General features: G+C 38.9%; 1 protein-coding gene across 1 annotated transcript in view; it reads right to left on the bottom strand.

The window, feature by feature from the left end:
• The window catches only part of LOC131078957 (uncharacterized), a 40506-nt gene extending 18427 nt beyond the window's left edge, over positions 1–22079 (bottom strand). Inside the window, exon 1 of the mRNA XM_058016810.2 lies at positions 20571–22079. Within this exon, the coding sequence (XP_057872793.2) occupies positions 20571–21877 (1307 nt within the window). The 5' untranslated portion in view covers positions 21878–22079. The remainder of the gene's footprint in view (positions 1–20570) is intronic.
• Positions 22080–22777: the final 698 nt, after the last annotated feature.

The raw sequence follows: 22777 nt of genomic DNA, 5'->3' as shown, positions 1-22777 counted from the left end.
ATTTCTGAGGACAACCGCCTAACAATGGAGTTTTCAAACCTCAGATCTAAAGCAAATCAGCAAGCTGGGAACAATGGCAGCCACAAAGCATACATGGAAAATCACCAAAATGTGGCCCAAAACACCTCTTCAAACAAAATCTAAATTTTCCCAACTATGGTGCCAAACTAAAATTCTAAAAATATCATCAATGGCAGCCAGGATCTGCAACAATGGAGGTCTGGAACAGCAAGCAAAAAATGGAGGAAAATATCACCCAAGTCTCCAGACACAAAATCGCCACCCTTCACCAAAAATCGCCAAATTTGCAAAAAATCGCCAAACTTGGAAAATCGAAAATCTGGAAATGGTCTTCAATGGCAGCAAGGGGAATGGATCAGCAAGCTGGAAAAAATGGAGGAAAGAATCCTCAACCCAAAACTTCACTTCAATCACTTGCTAAAATTCCCTCAACTTGGAGAAAAATCGCCTTTCATGGAGACACTTGGCAGATTTAATAATAAAATAATGCTAAGGCTCCTCTCTTATACTTGCTTTTACCTCTCACTTTCACCACACAAGCAATGTGGGATAAAACACTTGCTTAAATACTTGTTTGGTAAAAAACTAACTTGCTTCTAGAAAATATTAAATGTTTATTGCAAGTTAATTTATTTGGTTTTAAAATTTTAAATAATCCTTAATCATTATTTAACAGCATTTAAATGAGGCTTACTTATTAAAATATTGCAATTTAAGTCCAAATTAAGCCTCCAGGGGAAAATCAACTTCCCTTTAAAAATCATTAAAGTGTCAAAAATTTCCCCACAAGGGAAAATCGACCTTAGCTTGGATAAAAATCCATGCTCAAATTTCATCAAAATGCACATAAAACACTCCAAGGGAAAATCGATGGCAGTCTGGACTAAAAATCCACACTCCAAACTCACTTTACTTGCAAAAATTACTCCCTGGTGGAAAATCGACCTCAGTCTGGATGAAAATCTAGACTTAAAACCCATCAAAATGTTCTCAGTGGAAAATCGACTTGGGTCTGGACTGAGAGTCTATACAAAAATCTGCACTAACTTGTCACAAAACATCCTGGTGGAAAATTGACCCAGGCATGGAGTCATCCTTAACGTTGTTCGCACTATAGTCCGCACTCCTGGTGGAAAATCAATGGCAGTCTGGAAAAATCCTAACACTTAGCCAAATTCTAGCACTTCCAGGGGAAAATCGATCCAGCTATGGATAAACAATGGTGGAAAATAATAGCCAGTATGGATTTCAAGGGAAACCCACGTGTAGTGTGGATTTTGAGTGGGGGAAAAGGGTGGGTAGTCTGGAATATGAGGGGAAAAGCACCTCTAGCTCTCTAGCATTGAATTTGACCTTCTAACCCTTGGAATATGGATTTCCTTTAGGAATTTGGCATTTTAACCACTCAAAATCGCTTAGAAACTTCAAAATTAGACTAGACTTGGGCAAATTTTCCAAAATATTGGTCGAAACGCTAGGAAAATATTGGGATAAAGTGCGAAATCAATTTAAATAATACCTTAGGAGAGAGAAAACAACTCCAAAAGGTTTGGGAATACCTTGGCACTTAAAATCACTAATGCGTGTGTTTAAAAACACATTAACACTCAAATGGTCAACACTTCGACAAAACTTAGGATCATTAAAATATTAATGTTTGCAACTTGATCCTATAACTTCAAAAACCCTAGACGACACTAGGCATGATCAAAACTCCAAAACTCGGGCACGGGAAACACAAAATTGCCCACTAAGCAGCCAAAACCATAACCTAACAACGCAGAAAGCCGGAAAAGAGGGGGTCCCCCGTTAGCAATGGGGCGATGTGTGAAAAGGTCACAACAAGTCCCAACGTCTATGTTGCTTCTTCAACAGATGATGGATAATCACATTCAAATCTGCAAGTTCTTTTCTTTATACTTTACTCTATGGACCTGCCATAAACCCCTCTTCAATATCTGCATGATCTTCATTTTTATATCTGCATGAACTCTTCTTACAAACCTGCTATAAATTATTCTATTAAATTTGCATTATATCTGCTCATAATCTCATAAATCTGCTGATTAGTTTTCATTAAGTCTTCTACAATCTGTATATGGCTTAAAATTTATAGCAATATACAAGTCTGCTCATAAGCTCTCATAAGTCTGCTCATAAGTCTTCATTAACACTGCCTTTTTCTTAGTTTTGTTGTGCTTCCAAACTTTGGTAAAGGACCATCCAGATAGTTTTCATTGTGTCCTCCCTTTCATCAAACCACTAGAACAAGCTTAAACATAAGACCCAAGCATTTTATGAAATTTCTCACCCCAAAGGCATTCCTACATAGGACCAATTCAGACTAGATTAAAGGAATAGCTGAAATATGTGGTTGCACTGAGTACAAGACGTTAGATGAACGGTCAATCATCAATAAACACAAAATAATGTGTCAAAAATGTCAAAAGTCTGTGCCATAGTAGAGGGACTCTATAATAGTCTTATGAAGAAAACCTTGAAACTGAAGAATTATAGTTCAAAATAAGAGAGAAGATGTCTGATATATATGATACATAAGAACTGTTATTAAAACAAATATAAAATTATTTTTATAGCACTATTAGTAATACACAAACCGAAACCAACACTAACAAAATCACAAAATACTTATCTCTAAAACCAATTTGTTTGGTGGGTTAATCCATAACTCATTCTCAAACTTCTAAATGTTGGAAAATTACAACCTGAAAACTCAGGACTTGTAACAATTCTATACAGATCGTCTGAAATGGTCAATGCCAAATGAATAACTATCTGAGATTCTGATCCAGGAAAGAAGGTTGGTAACTGGGTTCAAGTGATTTGTTAAGCATTTGCTAAGCCCAAATACACCAGATCAAATTCAGAGAGATGTAACTCATCCTTAACAAAAACGTTAATGTTAATTGCATCCCCATATGTACATTAGGTTCACTAAAAAAAATGCAGATCCCAATAAGGGCATCGGGTACACCCAAAAAACATACATCCCATAGAGAGGAAAACCAAAATATCTTAAGATTAAGGTCACGATAAGGCGCTATCGCAAGAAAAAGTACAAATTCAATAAAGAAGGAAATTGCATCGAACTGTAAACCCATTCTAGTAAGGTGTCCCTCTCAAATCCAAATCATATATATTTAGAGCAACCTTCGCATGAAAGAACATTTAGATGTAAGGTCCAACCCTAAACAACCTGTTGTGACCTTTTCACACATCACCCCATTGCAAATGGGGACCCCTCTTTTTGCTAGTGGTCTTAGGTGTCTCGAGCAGTTTAGCAGCAATCAAGTCTCCCAAGAGGCTAGTTTAGAGCTCAGTTAGCTTTTAGTGCATAAGTGTTAACATGAGAGTCAAGGGCTTCATTGAGCAAGGCTTCACGATGCAACCTTCAGGCAAAAAACGGCTAAGTCAAGCAATAGGTTTTTTGAGTGATAGGCAACTCCCATAAAAAGAAGATTCGACCAAGAATGAACATGAAAATTTTACAAGTGTGGATGAAATCAAAAGTGCTCAATTTCCTTGACCTCAAGGAATCCACGATGCTTCTTCTCAATTTCCTTGACCCCAAGGAATCCACTACTCTAGGCTCTTGAAGGTGAGTTGCCCAAATCAATGACGATCAATCATTCAAGTGTTAAGCAAAATGAATAAGTTGATGGAGCTTTCAATGATTTCAACTAAGTAAGATCATCTCCAATAACTTGCAAGCGGCCACCTTTTACTTGGAGAAATCAATATTAAAGAAAGAGGTGATTTTGAAGAAAACAAACAAAGTCATCCTTGACTGCTCAATTTCCTTGATCTCAAGTAATCCACGACCTAGTGTGATTGAAGTGATGAACATCTAAGTGAAGAGAAATCATGAAGGCAAGGATGAGAAAATGATTGATGAATGCAGGGAAAATAAGATATGTATGATGCAATTTGATGAAATCTACAAACTTTTGAAGAGCAAATTTTATCCTTGAGGTGGAGAAATCCAAGAACTCACTTCAAACTTTCCCTGACCCCAAGGAATCCACAATTTTGGGGAGTGTTGAATGAGATAAATGATAAAAAAATTGCCTTGCTTGAACTTATCCTTGGATTTTCAAAATTTGCAAGCAAAGCGATTTTAATGATGAAAACAATTGAACACCTCAAAGAAGCAAAATCAAAAAAGATGAAAGTAAAGAGCAATAGAAAGAGATGAAGTGCTCATTTTCCTTGACCTCAAGGAATCCACGATGCTACTTCTCATTTTCCTTGACCTCAAGAAATCCATGCCCAAGACTTGAAGGTGAGGTAAAGCAAAGGTTGTGTTATCCAAGTTCATCCCTGAGAATTTTCAAAAATAGCAAACAAAATATCTTTGATGGAAATAAGAGAAAGCTGAAATGATCAACAAAGTTGAGGGATGAAGTTAAATATTATGCTCAAATTCCTTGACCTCAAGGAATCCACGATGCAACTTCTCATTTTCCTTGACTCCAAGGAACCCACGACTTTGAAGGAGGGAACACAATTTTGTCCATGACTTGAAGGTGGATAGCCAATCTGTCCTTGGCCAACAAGAATCCACAACCTTGGGACAGGCATGAAAGTAATGTAATATGAAAGGAGCAGACCTGTGCGAATTCTACAGATCAGAAAACAAATCAGACCTGAGACAACGTAGATCAGACATAGAGGAGACACGAATCAGACTTGAAGTCATTAGCAATCAGATCTTGAGCATAGGTGATCAGGCTTAAAAATGTGAAACGTGTTTAATCAGACTTAGAAGGAGATATAAACCTTCATTTCACCATCACTTCAAGTGCATATCAAACTGAATTTGAACAAGAAATATAAGCTTTTATCCATTTCATGTGTGTTTGATGTAATATTGATTTGTTGTGTAGGATGAAGGTGCAAGCCAGGGTCTCATTTGGGCCCTTGAAGGAGGATGGATGGATTGAATTTGTTGATGTCTGATGGACATAAGGAATTCACCAGGTCAATAACAACATCAAGTGTTCAAGTATTCGAAGGAATACAAGAGGAAGACTCCACCAGCAAGCAGCAATGGTGGGTGAAAGGAAATTCATCATCAATGAGTAAACACATCCACATGTGCAAGAGGATAAACATCAAAGCTTCATGGATATCAATATATTCACTTCACAACTTCAGCGTCGTATCAATAACATGACATGGAGAAAGAATCAGTGACAGTGGACCATTAAGAACACTCCAACATTCATCAACATTGAAAGGGAAGAATGAAGATTCATCATCACAAGATCAAGATTCAAGATCAATACCTTGAAGAGAGACGAACTTTACAAGATGAAGAACGACTTCAACATGTGAGAGAGACATCATGACATCAAGAATAGACGTCACAAGGTCTACATCAGATGTAACACAAAGGTAAATTCCCAAGTATAGGTGAATTCCCAAGCATGGAGAAGGATAGGTGAATTCCACTGCACCATTACCTTTGCCCGGATGCCATCGGGATGTCAATTACACCAGGATGCCTGAGGGACACTCAATAGTCCCATGACAATCTCGGGGGCACCCAAAAGTCTCCTACAACACCCAATCAAAAACTCCAAGTGAAAACAAAAAAAAAGGTGATAAATTCTGAAAATGACATTCATCATGAAAGTTTGTGAGGTTTTGAAGATCTTATTTGCACTACACCTGAATACCACAAGGGGCGTTGTCCCTTGACCCTGTTGCGGACTCTACCCCCAGTCCCCTATGTTGGTGTATGTAGCTAGGTCGGAGCCCTTCTAGGGCCGACCTAGCACACCTAACTTGTGTATGAGCCTACCAAAGTATAAAATGTGTTTGTATTAATCAAGCCCTATGTGGGTAGCATATGTAACTTGTATAATTTGCATCTTAATTGTGACCTATTCCTCTTGGCGCCAATATTCACAAGGCCGACCTAAGGCAATTTGGAGGGCTAGTGTCACATATATATGTAATGTCAACTTCATTTTTCTAACATACAATTCAGCGAATACCTTCTATCTTCCATCAAGCGATTACATCTATATTACGGTATCCTACAGCAAGCATCTCTGTGATCAGCGAATTACATTCAGGAGACAGCGAATCACCATTAGAAGTCAGCGAATATTGGTAGATGCACAGCATATACCCTTGAAAGCACAGCGAACCTTTGAAGGACTGCAAACTGATCTAAAGGTGCAGCAAACATCATCTGAGTGGCAGTGAACATCATCTTTGTGACAGCGAACTAAACTTCAATCTGCCATCCTTTGTGTGACAGCAACATCAGTACCTCAGATAAGTTTATCACTGCTGTATGTCCTAGGTTACTGTGTTGATAGCTTCAAGTGGTGAAGCTCATTGTAAAGATTCAATTGGTTATTGTCTAATAAAGATCTGAGATTTGTTGCTGGGTTTTTTTACCTCCAAGAGGGATAATTTCCCAGGGTATATTGGTGTTCATTGAGTACATTGTCTTGTTTTCTGTTACTGCTATCTAATTGTTACAGTCTGATCCTACAATTAACATGGTATCAGAGCTAAGGTTGTCTCAGTTGTGATCAGACCTTGTAGCAGCGCTCCTACTCCGCATTCTTCACACTATTTCCAGCATTCAAGATGGTGTATGGTCTGAAAGTTGAGGACAGACTTGAAGGAGCATCGAATTTCACCTCTTGGAAATTCAAAATCCTTGTCACCCTTGAAGAAAATGATCTTTTGGAGTTCGTGCAAGGAAGGGAGCAATTTGAACCTGAAAATCAAGATGTGAAGCTTCAGTTCAAGAGGAATGCAGTCAAAGCCAAGAAGATCCTCATTGACTCCGTGAAAGATCATCTTGTTCCCATCATCTCCAAGATGCCTGCAGCCAAAGATATGTTCAAGACATTGGAGGGGATGTATGAGATCAACAACACAAGTAGAGCACTTGCATTGCGTCAGCAGCTTCATCAAGTCAAGATGGTGAAGGGAGATTCAGTCATCACCTATTTCATGAAGATTTCAAAATTGAGAGATCAGCTCAGCTCCATTGGAGATGAAGTTGTGGACAAGGACCTAGTCATGCTTGCATTAAATGGTCTTCCTCACTCATGGGAGCCATTTATCCAAGGCATAAGTGGGAGATCCAAATTTCCCAAGTTTGACCGCCTCCGTGCTGATTGCATTCAAGAGGAATCGAGGTTGACTGCTAGAGGTATTCTCAAGAGCTCTCATGGTGAAGACTCTCGTGTTCTTGCTACTCAATCCGTGAAGAAGAAAGGAGGGAATTGGAAGAAAGGCAACTTCAAGAGGAGCAGAGATCAAGGGTCAGCATTTGCACCTGATTCCAAGAAGAAGAAGAAAGACCTCTCGCACATTCAGTGTTTCAGATGTGACAAGTTTGGTCACTATGCAAGAGACTGTCAGTCAAGACTAATGAAACAAGGAGTCAACATCAATGAAGTTTCAAATCAAAAGGAAGCGGAAAACAACTCCAATGAATTCCTCTTCATCTCAGCCCTGTCAAGCAATGTTCCCACGGACAGTGATACCTGGTTTATAACAGTGGAGCTTCTAGACACATCACCGGCTATCGGGAGCATCTTTCAGATTTGGTTGAGAGGGAGTCTAATCTCTAGGTCATCATTGGAAATGATGCGCGCTATTCTATGAGAGGGTTCGGTGCTACTTCTCTCGAACTTGATTCGGGAATCTCTCTTCATCTCAGCGATGTCCTATTCGTGCCAGGAATCTGGAGGAACCTTATCTCCATCTCAGCCTTGGAGGATAAAGGTTATCAAGTGGCATTTTCAAAAGGAAAAGTCCTTGCATGGCCAAAGAAATCCACCGGTATGAGAGCTTGTACAAGCTTTCCACTCGTCCAGTCCAAGCTCTCCTTCATGACTCCTCCAATTCAAGCGAGTTATGGCATAGAAGACTTGGACATCTTCACTTTCGGGCCCTTCCAACCTTGGAGAAGATGGTTAAAGGTATGCCTAAACTCAGTCATGTTCATAATGATACTTGTAAAGGTTGTGCTATGGGTAAAAACGCTAAGAGTCCATTTCATAGTAGTGAGAGTAGGTCAAAAGAAATATTAGCTCTTGTGCATTTTGATTTATGTGGACATATGTCAGTAGCATCTCCTAGTGGATTCTTGTATTAGGTAACCTTCATAGATGACTATTCTAGGAAAACCTGGATTTATTTCTTAAAGTCTAAAGAGTCTGATGAAGTCCTAGGTAGATTCAAAGAGTTCAAGGCTTTAGTAGAAAACTTATCTGGGAAAAGAATTAAAGTGTTAAGGTCTGACAATAGAGGTGAATACACCTCAGGTAGCTTCCATGATTTTTGTATTGAAGCAGGGATCAAGAGGGAGTTTTGTGTCCCTTACAACCCTCAGCAAAATGGGGTTGCAGAAAGGAAGAACATATCTATAGTTGAAGTTGCAAAAGCCATGATTCTTGATCAGGATCTTTAGACTTTTCTATGGGCCGAAGCTTCTAAAACAGCTTTATACATTCAAAACAGATGCCCTCATCAGATATTGAAGAATATGACTCCAGAAGAAGCCTTTTTCGGAATCAAACTTGACATCAGTCCCTTGAGGATCTTTGGATGTCCAGTATATGTACATGTGCCTAAGGGTAAGAGGAACAAGTTGGAACCTTCTAGCAAGAGAGGAATATTTGTGGGCTACAATGAATCTTCCAAGGCCTACAGAATCTACATTCCAGGACAGAGGTACATAGAGGTCAGTAGAGATGTTACATTTGAGGAAGATGTTGCATTCAAGAAATCCAAGGGTTCGTGCATAGAAGATGAAACTCATCCTCAAGACATGAATATTAATCATGATCCCAAGATTCAGAGGGAGTCTTCAGATCATGAGATCCAGAGGGAGACTTCAAAACCAGAGATGCACAATGATCCAGTTGTGCCTATGGATCCTACCGATGGGCCTAGAGATATTGTTATCACTCAGAATAGACCTCTTTGGGCAAGGAACACTATGCAGGAGGCAGAACAGTTCGTGGCTCCTAGAGGTACATTTCGAGAAAGTAAGAGACCTCAGAAATTCTCTTGTTATGTTGTTTCAATGTGTAATCTCATTGAGACTGAGCCTACTTGTGTTGAGGAAGCCATAAATCAGCAAGTATGGAAAGATGCCATGGACGAAGAATATGAATCCATCCTCAAGAATGATGTTTGGGATATTGTGCCAAGACCTAAGGGCAAGTCTGTTGTATCTTCCAAGTGGATATTCAAGATCAAGCATGCAGCTGATGGTAGCATTGAGAAATACAAGGCTAGATTCGTGGCTTGTGGTTTCTCTCAGAAAGAAGGGATAGATTATGAAGAAACATTCACTCCAGTTGCTCGATACACTTCCATCAGGACCATTATTGCGATTACAGCAGCTAAAGGATGGAAGCTATACCAGATGGTGTCATTGAGGAAGAGGTCTACATTGAGCAGCCAGAGGGTTTCGTGATCCATGGGAAGGAGTCTCACGTATGCAAGCTGAAGAAAGCGTTATATGGCCTTAAGCAGGCACCTCGTGCATGGTATGAGAGAATTGATAAATACTTGATAGGTCTAGGCTTCTACAAGAATGATGTTGATCCGAACCTCTACTTCAAGGTATTTAAAGGTGAAATGTTGATCCTGGTATTATATGTTGATGACTTATTTGTTACAGGGGAAGATCATCTCATCCACAGGTGCAAGGAGTTCATTTCTGAATTTGAGATGAAAGACTTAGGACTCATGCACTTCTTTCTAGGGTTAGAAGAATGGCAGAGGCCTAATGAGATCATCCTAGGTCAAGGCAAATACACCATTGCTATCTTGAAGAGGTTTGGAATGTTAGACTGCAAGTCCATGCCTACTCCGATGAAAACTAACTTGAAGAAATTAAGGGAAGCTTCAGCTAGTTCAAATCTTGTGGATCCTACCATGTACAGGCAGTTGATTGGATCCTTGATGTATTTAGTTAACACAAGACCGGATATTTGCTATGCAGTGAGTGAACCGAGACAGATACATGTAGTTGCAGCCAAGCACATCTTGAGGTACTTGCAAGGCACGGTTGGCTATGGATTGAAGTACTCCTCCAACACTGTTCTAAATTTGGAAGGTTATTCAGATTCTGATTGGGTGGGAAGTGTCACTGATTGCAAGAGCACTTCCAGAGTTTGCTTCAGCTTGGGATCTGCCATGATTTCCTGGTGTAGCAGGAAACAGTCTTCAGTGGCATTGAGTACTACAGAAGCATAATACATTCCAGCATGTGTGGCATCTCGCGAAGCAGTGTGGCTTCGGAAGCTCCTTGCAGGATTGTTCAGACAATCGTTGGAGCCTACTATCATCCATTGTGATAACCAAAGTTGTGTGAAGCTTTCGGTTAATCCAGTATTCCATGACAGATCAAAACATGTTGAGATCCAGTACCACTACATCAAGAATATGGTACAAAGGAATGTTGTTCAATTGAGATACATTTGCATTGAGGAGCAGATGGCTGACATTCTCACCAAGCCCCTTGCCAAAGTGAAGTTTGTGCATTTTCGGGACAAGCTTGGAGTCATGGAGAATGAAGCCCTTGCTGAGAGAGAGTCTCAGCATCAATGATACAATGAGATGTATCTTCCACCCTCTACGAGTAGGCATGGTGGTAATGCACTCTTCTCTGGGAGAAGTTTGAGGTGAAAGCCCTCCTCCACCCTCTGCGAGTAGGCATGGTGGATCCATCCACTGCGAGTAGCCATGATGGATGTCATGGATGAAATTCCATGTTATACTTGTGTTTTCCCACAATCTACAAATAGGTATGGTGGACCCACCCTCTAAGAGTAGGCATAGTGGATATGTTTCAGCACTTGTGCTTGATCACCCTCTGGGGGTAGCTATGGTGAATGTCATACGTGGGAGTAGCCATGGTGGTTGTATTCATTGGAGCAGCCATGTATCTCAGATCTTGTGAAGGTCTCCTCCCTAGCTAAGAGGGAATGTTAGTGTATGTAGCTAGGTCGGAGCCCTTCTAGGACCGACCTAGCACACCTAACGTGTGTATGAGCCTACCAAAGTATAAAACGTGTTTGTATTAATCAAGCCCTATGTGGGTAGCATATGTAACTTGTATAATTTGCATCTTAATTGTGACCTATTCCTCTTAGCGTCAATATTGACAAGGCCAACCTAAGGCAATTTGGAGGGCTAGTGTCACATATATATGTAATGTCAACTTCATTGTTCTAACATACAATTCAGCGAATACCTTCTATCTTCCATCAAGCGATTACATTTATATTTCGGTATCCTACAGCAAGCATCTCTGTGATCAGCAAATTACATTCAGGAGACAGCGAATCATCATTAGAAGTCAGCGAATTTTGGTAGATGCACAGCGTATACCCTTGAATGCACAGCGAACCTTTTAAGGACTGCAAACTGATCTAAAGGGGCAGCAAACATCATCTCTGTGACAGCGAACTAAACTTCAATCTACCATCCTTCGTGTGACAGCAACATCAGTACCTCAGATAAGTTTATCACTGCTGTATGTCCTAGGTTACTGTGCTGATAGCTTCAAGTGGTGAAGCTCATTGTAAAGATTCAATTGGTTATTGTCTAATAAAGATCTGAGATTTGTTGCTAGGTTTTTTTTACCTCCAAGAGGGAGGTTTTCCCAGGGTATATTGGTGTTCATTGTGTACATTGTCTTGTTTTCTGTTACTGCTATCTAATTGTTACAGTCTGATCCTAAAATTAACACCCTACAAGGGGCACTGCTCCTTGATCCCACTGGGGGCTCTACCCACAGACCCTCATAAGGGGCAATTCCCCTTGACCCCAATGGGAGCTATGCCCCAAATCCTCTCAAGAGGCACTGCCCCTTGACCCCAAACCTACATCGACCATTGTTATTAATCAATGCAATCATTTCCATGATTTATATGTTTATTAGTTTAAACTTCACTTAGTATGCAAAAGCTACATTTGCAAACCTTACAATTATTCTTGATTTGCACCCAAAGTACCAAAACTCTGCGCAACATTGTTAAAGTTTAATGCAATCATTGCCATGATTTTTAAGTTTATTAGTTTAAACTTTCAATAGTAAGCCAAGTTTCAATTTCAATCCTTATACTTATTCCTTACACATCTTTTTATAACTAAATTTTCAAGTACTATATTTGCACCACCCCCTCACCGCCCTTGCTTCACCATCCCCAAACTTATGCCCTTGGTCCCCTCATCCCCAAAACCATCCCCCCATCAAAAAACTCAATGGAACTTGAAAGCAATAATAGATGTAAGGTCCAAATGACCATCTTTAGATTATATTCACAATATATAGCAAGGTTCCACTATCTACATTTTACTAAAGCCATGGAACATTTAGATGTAAGGTCCAACGAATCAACTTAATCTTGAGGTTGTCAACCACTCCACCCCTGCATCATGTAAAAAATGCAAGCTAATGAAGTTTTTGATAATTTAACAAATTTAAATTTTTCAAAGGGTATACAAATCCAACTTTACATTAATGTTACGAAATCTCATCCACATACAGATCAAGATACTCCTAATCAGCTTAACAATTACAAATTTCTACCGAGTGACTACTCAAAACACCCTTAAGAACGAACGTAGTTAGTGCTAACAATCCTCTAGCCATGGGACAGCCATACAGTACACCTAAACAACATTAAAAGGCAATGGAAACATGAAGACAATAACAAGAAACTATAAGACAATTACTAGGACAAGTTATTTGGAGAAATCAAAAAAAGGGAGAAAATTCCAATTGAGAGGCAAGTCACTCCTCATCTACAATATGCACTAGTTTAGTACAGTCAAACACAATGATGTACAATATAAATATGACCTACAAAGCTCTTCAACACATTACACAAGCTTGAACAACCTTCATTTAGCTTCTTCTATTTGCAAAACCGTATGGCAATGGTGTCTCTAGCATGCAAAAAGCAATTGCCCTAAGATAATGAGGCCAAACCATGTGTGGTCGTCCAAATGGGTATATGTGACCTACACAACTCCCAAGGGTCAAGACCTGCATTCTCATGCTTAGCGGTGGAAATGAACAAACAAAAGCCATCAAAAACCAATTGCCCTAAGATAATGAGGGCAAACCATGTGTGGTCATCCAAATGGGTATATGTGGCCTACACAACTCCCAACGGTCAAGACATGCATTCTCATGCTTAGCGGTGGAAATGAACAAACAAAAGCCATCAACTTCTTTGTTTTACACACACACGAATGAGTTTGCCACTTTTGATGAATTTGCAAACAGCTATTCATCACAATAGTTTACAAATTTGCTGAGATGAATGAATGTCCAAGGCCTACATAAGTGGCAAACCCGCCAACATTGGAAAAATGCAAAGTTCTCAAACCTACAAGCAAGTTTGTCCTATATCATCTGTATCTTCACCAACCTTACAAGTCATTAACGCTCTGGAACCAACTCACTCTCATGAAGGGACTCCTTGACTAGTCTTCCTTGACAGAAATGGCAAAAGCGTGACCTTCCAATTATAATCAAGATCCCATTTTTGGATCACAACTCCCCAATTAGGAAGTTGTTGATCCAAAAAAACTTTGGGTCTCATAAGATGTGGACATTTCTTTCAAACCTCTTCTTTAGGTTACCAATTGTTCTTCTTCATCCATCATTGATACATTCTTGCCAACCTGTTCTAGAACTAAAGAAAGCCATCCCTCAATGGTTTCATCTTTCTTGTTACTCCTTGAAGCCTATCATTGCCCATGTACAACCAAACTCTATCACTCACCTTAAACTTTTGCTTGATGTGATGTTGGTTATGTCTCCATTTATACTTCTCTTATGTTTCCTTAAGCTTTCATTGCACTTGGATCTGTACTTGCTATATGTATCCTATGAACCTTCAGACTTATCAACCTTCGAGTCAAAATATTCACCCTTCTCTTGTGACTATGCCACACTATATCAAGCAAAAAAGGAGGTAGAAATCACAGCCTGCAGTGGAAAACTATTTGTTAAAAAATGAATTGTCGGGTTGTAGAAATGATAACTATATGCAGGACTCTCAACTCACGTCTTCGAATGCTTCATATTGTACCCTCTAAGTTGCTAAACCAAGGTTTGATAAACTACTTCAGTTTGTCCATCCATTTAAAGGTGGACAACATGATTCTCTTCAATTGTGTATTTAATATTTTCTTGGAAGTACACCAAAATTTACCAAGAAACCCAAAATCCCATCCTGAAATCAAAGATAATAATATTTTAGTGACCTAATCCCAGTGAGACCAACTTAGCATACCATAATTATAGTTATGGACTCAAAATCGACTTAATTAAGGATTATCACATATCTCAATACAAGTTATAGGATAAGGGCATAGCATACCCCTCCCCTCAAAACCAACATTGTCCTCAATGTTGATGATCCATGTATGCTTTTGCAATAACATTTCATCTTCCAATGTCATGTCCCCTTTCTAGAGTGGACATCGGAGACGGAGGAGTTGGCCTATCATTGGAGTCTCGTAGGCTAGCAGAGGTTGATTGGGACTCATTCAGTGCATATAGTGATTGGATTTTGGCTTTACAGGCAGTTTGGAGCCAGTTTGGAGCAGTTCCTAGATTTTAGGGGGTATCCCTAAATTTTAGGAGGTCGTGACAGTTGCCAGTCGTGAGGTTATTCATGACCTTTTAGATGGTTTCAGTTTCAAAGAGATTGGGCTTGTTTCCTAAATTTTAGGAACATCCCTAGATTTTAGGGATGAGACTACCAGTGAATCCTTGATTTCCGACTTCAGTCACAGACAGGTGACAGGATGATTTTAGGGTTTGTAATGTCAGTTGGGCATTTTGTGGCTATTTGGGTTATATTTTTAATATTTCCTAAGTTAGCGTTTAATAATTAAATAAGGCTAAGTTGTTAGCCATTTTGGGGTAATAAGGGGATTTTTGGTCTCATCTGGATGCGCATCCTATTGTGTGATAGCTCGTTGGAAAGATCTTGAAATTCTTTAAATCTTTCTCTTTGGTCTCAGGGCAATTCAGTGAGCAGATTTCTGTCTATGGGGAAAAAGGTCATTTTCTAGTAACATGACCACTTTAAAAGAAGAAATTATAACATTTCCACTAGACCACGCCACTTGGAGACAATTAGGGTTCGATTTGCAATTGAGAGGGGTTATAAGGGGATAGGAGCTTCATTCTATGATTATCTTTTACACATTTTACATCTTGGATTTGAGATTTGGCTCTGGAAGAGCTTTTCAGCATCTGGGACGCCAACCCCAATGCCTTGCCTGTTTGGGACGTAGCCCCCAATACAGTGGTTTGGATTTGTTTGCAGCTATTAGCATCTTGGAGATTGTACGGCATTCTTTCTGGAGGTTCAGCAATTCTGACAGAGTTCAGCGTGGGGTTTGGGGTTTCTAACCAGTTGGGTGTACTTGGCAGCCGTACGGCTGTACCTGGCAGCCACTTTCCTTCCCACGTGCAGCACTTGGAGGGCTGGAATCTTGCCACAACTTCATTCCTAGTTATGTTACTCTTTCAGCATCCAGGTTGGAATTATTCCTGATTGTAATCTTCCTGAAATTATTGGAAATCTTCATCTGGTCAAATATTTGATTTTATATTCAGAAATCTGCCTTGAATCGAATTTGTTTTGGCTGTATATGAACTTCATTTTCAGTACTTTGTTCATGTACTTGTACTTCATTATTTACTTGTTGAAAAATCATCAAAATACAAAAAGAATTCAACCCTTCTGCAACTTCTGTCTATTTCTGAAAGAAAATATTAATAAGCAGGAAAAATCAATTTAAATAAATAAAAATTACAGCAGATTGGTAAAAGAGATCCATCAGGGATCTTTCATCCAATATCGCATCTTTGTCAACAAATTCTTCCATTTCACTACATACTCAATAATTTCCCTTGTTTTCAACCACTTAGTTCATGTTTGAAAAATTCCCTTAGGTCCCAATATGACTTTTCCCTTCACATCAAACTTTAGTAACTCTATCTGGGCTGAAATTCTATTTTCATCAACTTGCTACATAATTTTATTATGTAATTGCCTTGTTATCCTTGAGATTTGAGAGTAGCTCTTGTTTGTGTTGAATGTGTTCATCCACTACTTTAACATTTTAGTGTACCTTCGAAGGAGAAGTGATGGATGGTGAATGGTACCCTAGTGCATCATCATGATCTCTTTTAGGAGGCAATCCTTTTGGCCTATCTTCCAAACTATTAAGTGCCCATCTATAACTTCTTGTGAGTCTTATGATGTAGTACTCTTTAATTGTTACACTTCTAATGAAAACAATTTAGCTAAAACATTGTCTACTACCCTATTAAGCATATTTTACATTTGGTGAGAGCTTACTAGTTGTGGACACTTCACACTTAATCCTCTTAATTCAAATTTCCTACCCTTACAGTGAAAATGCATGAACTTCTAGGAGAAGTTCATCTCAATTATTCCCAAGGTATTAAGCCATTGGACTCACAAAACAATGTTTGTTCTAGCCATTGGGATAGTTAAAAGAGAATAAGCATGTAGTCTTCCATGGTGAGTTTAATACAATGGCATTTCCCTGAACAAATAGTTGTAAATCCATTAACCTGAAATTATGAGAATGCAACGCAAGAAATAGTTTGATGGAGATCTTCTAGGTCTTCCACAACCACTAAGGCCTCTTCATAATCATTAGGGCCCTCAATATAGAACTCCTTTTCAACATATTTATGTCCTCTAATATATTGTTATCACAATTAAAACATAAAGCTTTAGTCTTTTTTTCTTCAATTCGTTAACACGTCAATATCATAGGTTGAAGGACTAATGATGCAAGGGTCCTCTAATCTTCATTACTAGGGAATTCATCCTTTATGTTAGCCAATACCTTTTCCTCTATTTCCCTTTCCAAAATCATTACTTAGGAGACAACTTGGATTAAACATGCATATCACATATTTGATGTTGTCCTTTGGACCTCCTAGATATATTTTATTCAATTTTTCCTTTATAACATGCTTCACTCTTAAAGGCAAGGTCTGGAATTGATGCAAATAGTTCTTGACCATACCTATTTGCTTTAATTTTGTGATTTGGTTTAAGTAGCTACCCATAAAACTACCATTGTGAGTTCCCCTTAGAAAACAAACCACATGAATCAAAGCCAAGAATACCAAATGAATCAATATGGATCCAAGTATAAGGATGCCATTGCAACCTTCTATTGATATGGAACATGATGATCAAAGACTAATCCATTTGGCCAAGGCCCACATACCAAATGCACCCAATGTATGAAGAGGTAAAAACTGCGATCTAGGTTGTGCAAGCACTTCATCCATATACGCCCTTGCACCCCAAGTTTGTGCGAAGCAACACTTGAAACCTGCTCTAGCTTCATTTATGCAGACATGGGGTCTATTTGTGCCCTCTCTTTTGTGCAAGCTTACCCTTAGTATGTTATCAAGATAAGTGAGGAAGAAATTTGCTTAAGTCTTGATAAAACCCCATGAGGCATGTGCAAGCACTACCTTGTCATGTCCGCTTAGCAGTTTGTGCATCCACCTATGACAAATGCACTCCCAAAACGCATCTTCCAAAGGCACTTCCTCACTTCTATTCATTCCAAGCCTTCTAACCCGCCCATCATTGTTGTGCATGAGACCATCTCATTTGCACCTTTGCACCCTTGTTTGTGCAAGTCAACCCTCAAAATGCGCTCTGCACTCCTTTTGTGCACAACTACCTCCTATATGTGCTCATGAGCAAATGTTGTGCATAGCACCCTCTTAAAGTGCACTCAAGGCTGAATTGTGTATGAGAATGTGTTATGTCCTGTTGATGTGTGTTTTAGGCACATAACATTATAGAATAAATTACCAAGATAATTTACCCTATCTTGAACAAAATCTCTTCAGATGCTAAGAATGAGATCAACTAAAATGATTCCAAAGTTTCTACATGTCAGGTCTTGACGAATGCATAACTCAATGGTCGATGTGAATTGTTGTGTTCACTTGGGGACTTACACAAATGTTTGGATTATCATGAAGATGCGGAATAGGTGTGCTGACAACTTAAGATTTATCAATATGGCTCTGGATTTACTTCTTACTAAAAAAAAGGGGGGGCAAAAAGAATAGGGTTCAGGAAATCTGTTCTAAGCCTAGGAATGTAGGAAATGATGAACAGATCTAGTGGAATCAAACTAGGCGAGGTCTCACAAACAGGTATTGACACAAGCTTAGTGCAATTGTCTAAGGTATACTTTAAGATTTTCAGGCTATCACCATCAAACGTTGACACCATCCAAGTTGATGCTTGTCAAGGGACGCGCAATAGTTGAAGTTAAGCATACTTAAATTTCCAGTTGACCACACAAGGCGCACTTACCAGCAGGAAGAGGCTAGTGGTATGGATTAAAGATTCCACACAAATAAATTCAACAAATCTTTCAGTCAATCTAACATACATGAAAATAAATTCTAATCTAACTTGGAGGAATTGAGAACTATGAATGCAAAGACAACACTTGAAGAGCAAAATCACCAACAATTGAACAATGATTATGATTCAAATAGTTGCAGCATATACCAACAATTCTACAAAAACTCTCTTACAAATGAGAGACAAGGAGGCATATATAGTCTCTTACAAAATGGATGGCCAAGATTGATACAAGATCAACGGCCAAGATCATGCCAACAAAACCCTAGAATTTCCCTAATTAGGGTTTACATCAAAAATGGCGCCACCCACGTATGGCCCAATAAAAAGATACCTAGTCATCAAATAGAGAATCTTCTAGAAGATTCCTCCCTGCATCTCTCTCTCTCCTAGCATACTCCAAGAATCTAGCCAGTACTGAATCTAATTCTTCCATGGAAATGTTAGGCAAGGTATCCTATTGTAAATCAATCAAGTCCAATGAATCCGAGCAAGCATCCAAAGTGTTATCCCAATCTGGCATGAGCTTCTACGAACTATGAACATGAATCAACAAAAAGACCAAGTCGTCTATCTGACTCTTCTTCAAAGAATCCAACTGGCAAAAATACATATATTTCATCTTGTCTCTTAATTCGACTAATTGGATGAGTGACCTCTTCTGTATGGGCTTTGGTAATGGCCTTTTGTCTGATTTTTGCAATTGTTTTGTATGTTTATATATATGTGTATCATATCTTTCATAGCTCAAGAGTGGGGACTCCATATAATTCCCTCTATATTAATCAAAAAAAACAAGGATGTACTCTCCAATCCTTACCTCCTCTAGACAGATTCATTGAATTTACTATTTCTTTACAAGTAAAAAGTCAAATTTTCCACAAATGATAACTTGTAAGAACTGAACTTTTTGACAGAGAAAATTTTGAAAATTCTTCTATACTTTTTAAGCAAATTCCATCCCTTTGTCTTTCCCCCAGCATCCACTTGATTTTGAACTTGCCCTTTAATAGGTCCAACTATGAATGTCCTAAATGAAGATCCAAATCTCTCCCATAGTTGAATCTTCGAGAACATGTTCCAACATGCCAACTCAGTATGCAGAGTTACCAATCAGTCTATCCATTCATCTTATGGTAAACTCATAAGAACTATAATTTGGTTAGTTTTGCAGAAGAACTACATTTTGATCCATTGAAACCTATATCATTTGATTGGATGAGTAAACTTACACATTTAAGTTACATGTTGTCATGCCATAAACTTAATGCAAACTCCTACCTTGCTGTATCATTACGATGTAAGTGTCGTGCTCCTATTACACATGGTGTGGAAATGTGATAAAATACAATTGAATAAGTAACTTTCTGATGAGGTTGTAACCACCCTAATAGACACATTTACAAGATGTAGGAACAAAAAGAAGACTTGTGAATTATTTTACAAAATGTGTAATCTAGGCATGGTCTCATGGAAGGCAATGAATGCAAACTCAATGGGGGCAAATGTTCTAGAAATGTGATTTTTGATATTATAATTCTAATGTAAAATTTCATCTTCACTTTAGTTTTTCCCCAACTACGGTAAAGATGAATAGAATGGTGGTTGTAAAATATCATATTACCATAATAGATTGTGATTATACATGTGCACATAATTGCATCTGAACACTATAAACAATATGCATCTTCATGCTCCTTTCTTCTTCCATATTGATTCAATAAAAGACTGAAAGTCGAGCCAGAGTAAAGCCAAAGCCCTTACTGCTATAACATATATTGGAGTCTATTGGGAAGCTATTTTTTCTCAAATGATTAACTTTTAATCAAAAAAATCAACCAAAGAAATTATACAGTATAAAGTGGTAGAAAAATAAACAGTAAACTTCTAGGAGTTTTATCCTATAATAGATGCATACCCTATACCCATCATGACATGTGATGAGGAGTTTATATCCCGAATACCTCTTTCACACATATTAGGACTGCCCAAGCATAAAGCCTTTGATACTCTAAAACCTGAAAGAATTGATTCGCTTGCACTAGGTTGTGAACTTACCATTTAATAATTGATCCGAACAAGAAGTGTTGCATGATAGGCACCTTCTCCAGCACCTCGGCTTTGTACATCTTGAGCATCCCACTATTCACCTTGCCCCAATTCGGCACACCACTAATATCATCAATCATGGGCGAATGTTCAGCCAAAGGACCCTTCTTCATCTTCTTCACAAAAGCCACACACGAAAGATAAAGATACTCATTCGAAAAATTTTCCAAAATGTCCTCATTGTGTATAGACTTGGGTTTCATATACTTATGATTCACCAGCTGAGACGACCCAAAAACGAAAGGCAGAAAATGGTAATCATCCAACCCCCAAACCCCATGGGATCCCGCAGGCTCCAAAAGATAAGTCGTCTGCAATTTCCTCATAAGCCCTAAATACTTCACAAATACCCTGGAAACCACAGCTTGATAGTCATTTTCTTTCAAAATTCCCAATCTAGCGAGACAAAACAGCCACGCGGCAAAATTCGTTTCATGGCCTGTGCCGTAATCAATTCTCAATGAATTTCCAAAGCTATCGGCAAAATAAGGAAAAATTTCACCAGATGCCTCGCGAAAATCTTGACCCAAAACCCTAACCATGAATACAAAGCCTTCTTGTTCCATTTTTTCATACCATACTCTATATGCAGGGTTACCATACCGGGCAGGCTGCTGCACGGGCGGTATTTCGTCAACCCAACCCGCCATTTCATCAAGTATTCCGACAATGAACTTCACAACCTGGGATTCGGAGCAGTAATCTGAGATTTTGCGTCCACGGATCGCTTCACTGAGCAAGACTACAAACCCTAGGAATGTTTTTCCGGAATCGGAAGTGGTGAAGTGTTCTATGTCGGCAGGGCTTGAGATTCTTTTAACTGGGACTTGGAAGGCGTAGGGAGGGGATAAGAGCGGGACTTTTACGGCTTGCGGAACTGGGGCAGATACAATGGCCTGCGTGTTGGGGGGCGTCAAGAGGGCGGGCGCCCTTATGGGCCTATAATTTGAGGGCGGGGAGAACCCTAACGTGATCCTGTTCGGGCCGCTTTGAGTGCCTCCGCAGGCACAGGATGAATGTGATTGATAAGGGAGATTGCACGTGTCCTCCGAATGTTCGGTAGGAGGGGATTGAAATGTGGGGGTATGTGAATTAGGGTTTTTCGACTCGAATAATGATTTTTGCTCCTCTTTTTCTTCTGTTTTTGGTGTTGGTGACAAATTTGCTTCTGCTTCTTCTGTTGTCTCCTCCGGGATTGCTGTGGGAGGGATTTGATCTTGGGTTGGAATGTGATCTGTAGGCTTGCAGTCCTCCATAGTTTGCTGCGTGGCTGATCCCGATACCTTGCCAAACGAGGCCTGAGAACCTTCCCAACGTTTATGACGAATTTTGGTTGGTTTAGATGTCTGAAAGTCAGAGAAAGTCCTTCAGCATAGGAAATATTAGCTCACAAACAGTTCGGTAAGAGTGCCATATATATATATACATATGGATTTTGTTTATCTCCTTTGCCGCCAGGTGAGTTGATTTGACTTTTGTTTTCATTCCCAGCCTTGTTAAAAATTCACAGAATTTGCCGCAAAGTACTTTTTTTTGGTGACGTACTTCCCAAGTTCCCGGGATCTTTTTGTTGTTGTTCTAGCGGAGGAAACTGTGGAGAAGGAATGGAACTTCGTTTAGAATATAGAGATATTTAGGTTCTGTTGGTCTTAAGGGACGTAATTAAATTCATTTAATTCAATTTTGTTCAATATAGGTAGAGAGAATAATGTGGTTAAATAATTTAAATATCTTGTTTAAGAAGTGAGGTTGAATAAAATTGTAAATTATATTATCAAAATTTATTATAAAAAGAATTTTTAGAGAAGAAGTTTACAATTTTTAGCTGATAGGCTTTTATTGTGGACTTTCTAGTCTACAATTGATTGGAAAACCTGTCTCACACTTCAAAACAATCTTAATTTGTTAATAAACCATTTTCAAGTACAAAATTCAGACGCCCAAACAACTTTTGGGTGATCAAAAAATCTTTCCACTACTTCGAGATAAGATAAGATTGTTATCATTCCATTTGAATGCATTAATTGCCACAATCATGCTTTCTCTACCACCGTCCAACACGTTGATAAATATCTATGAGTTGTAGATGTTTGTAGATATGAGGAAAATGTTTATATTTGATGGCCAACATTTTTTTTTGCTTGTTCTTCAACCAC

Source organism: Cryptomeria japonica, chromosome 10 (assembly GCF_030272615.1).
Source record: "Cryptomeria japonica chromosome 10, Sugi_1.0, whole genome shotgun sequence".
In the NCBI taxonomy this organism is placed as follows: Eukaryota; Viridiplantae; Streptophyta; class Pinopsida; order Cupressales; family Cupressaceae; genus Cryptomeria; species Cryptomeria japonica.
Note: the sequence above shows the minus strand (reverse complement) of the source record. Positions and strands in the feature narration are given on the sequence as shown.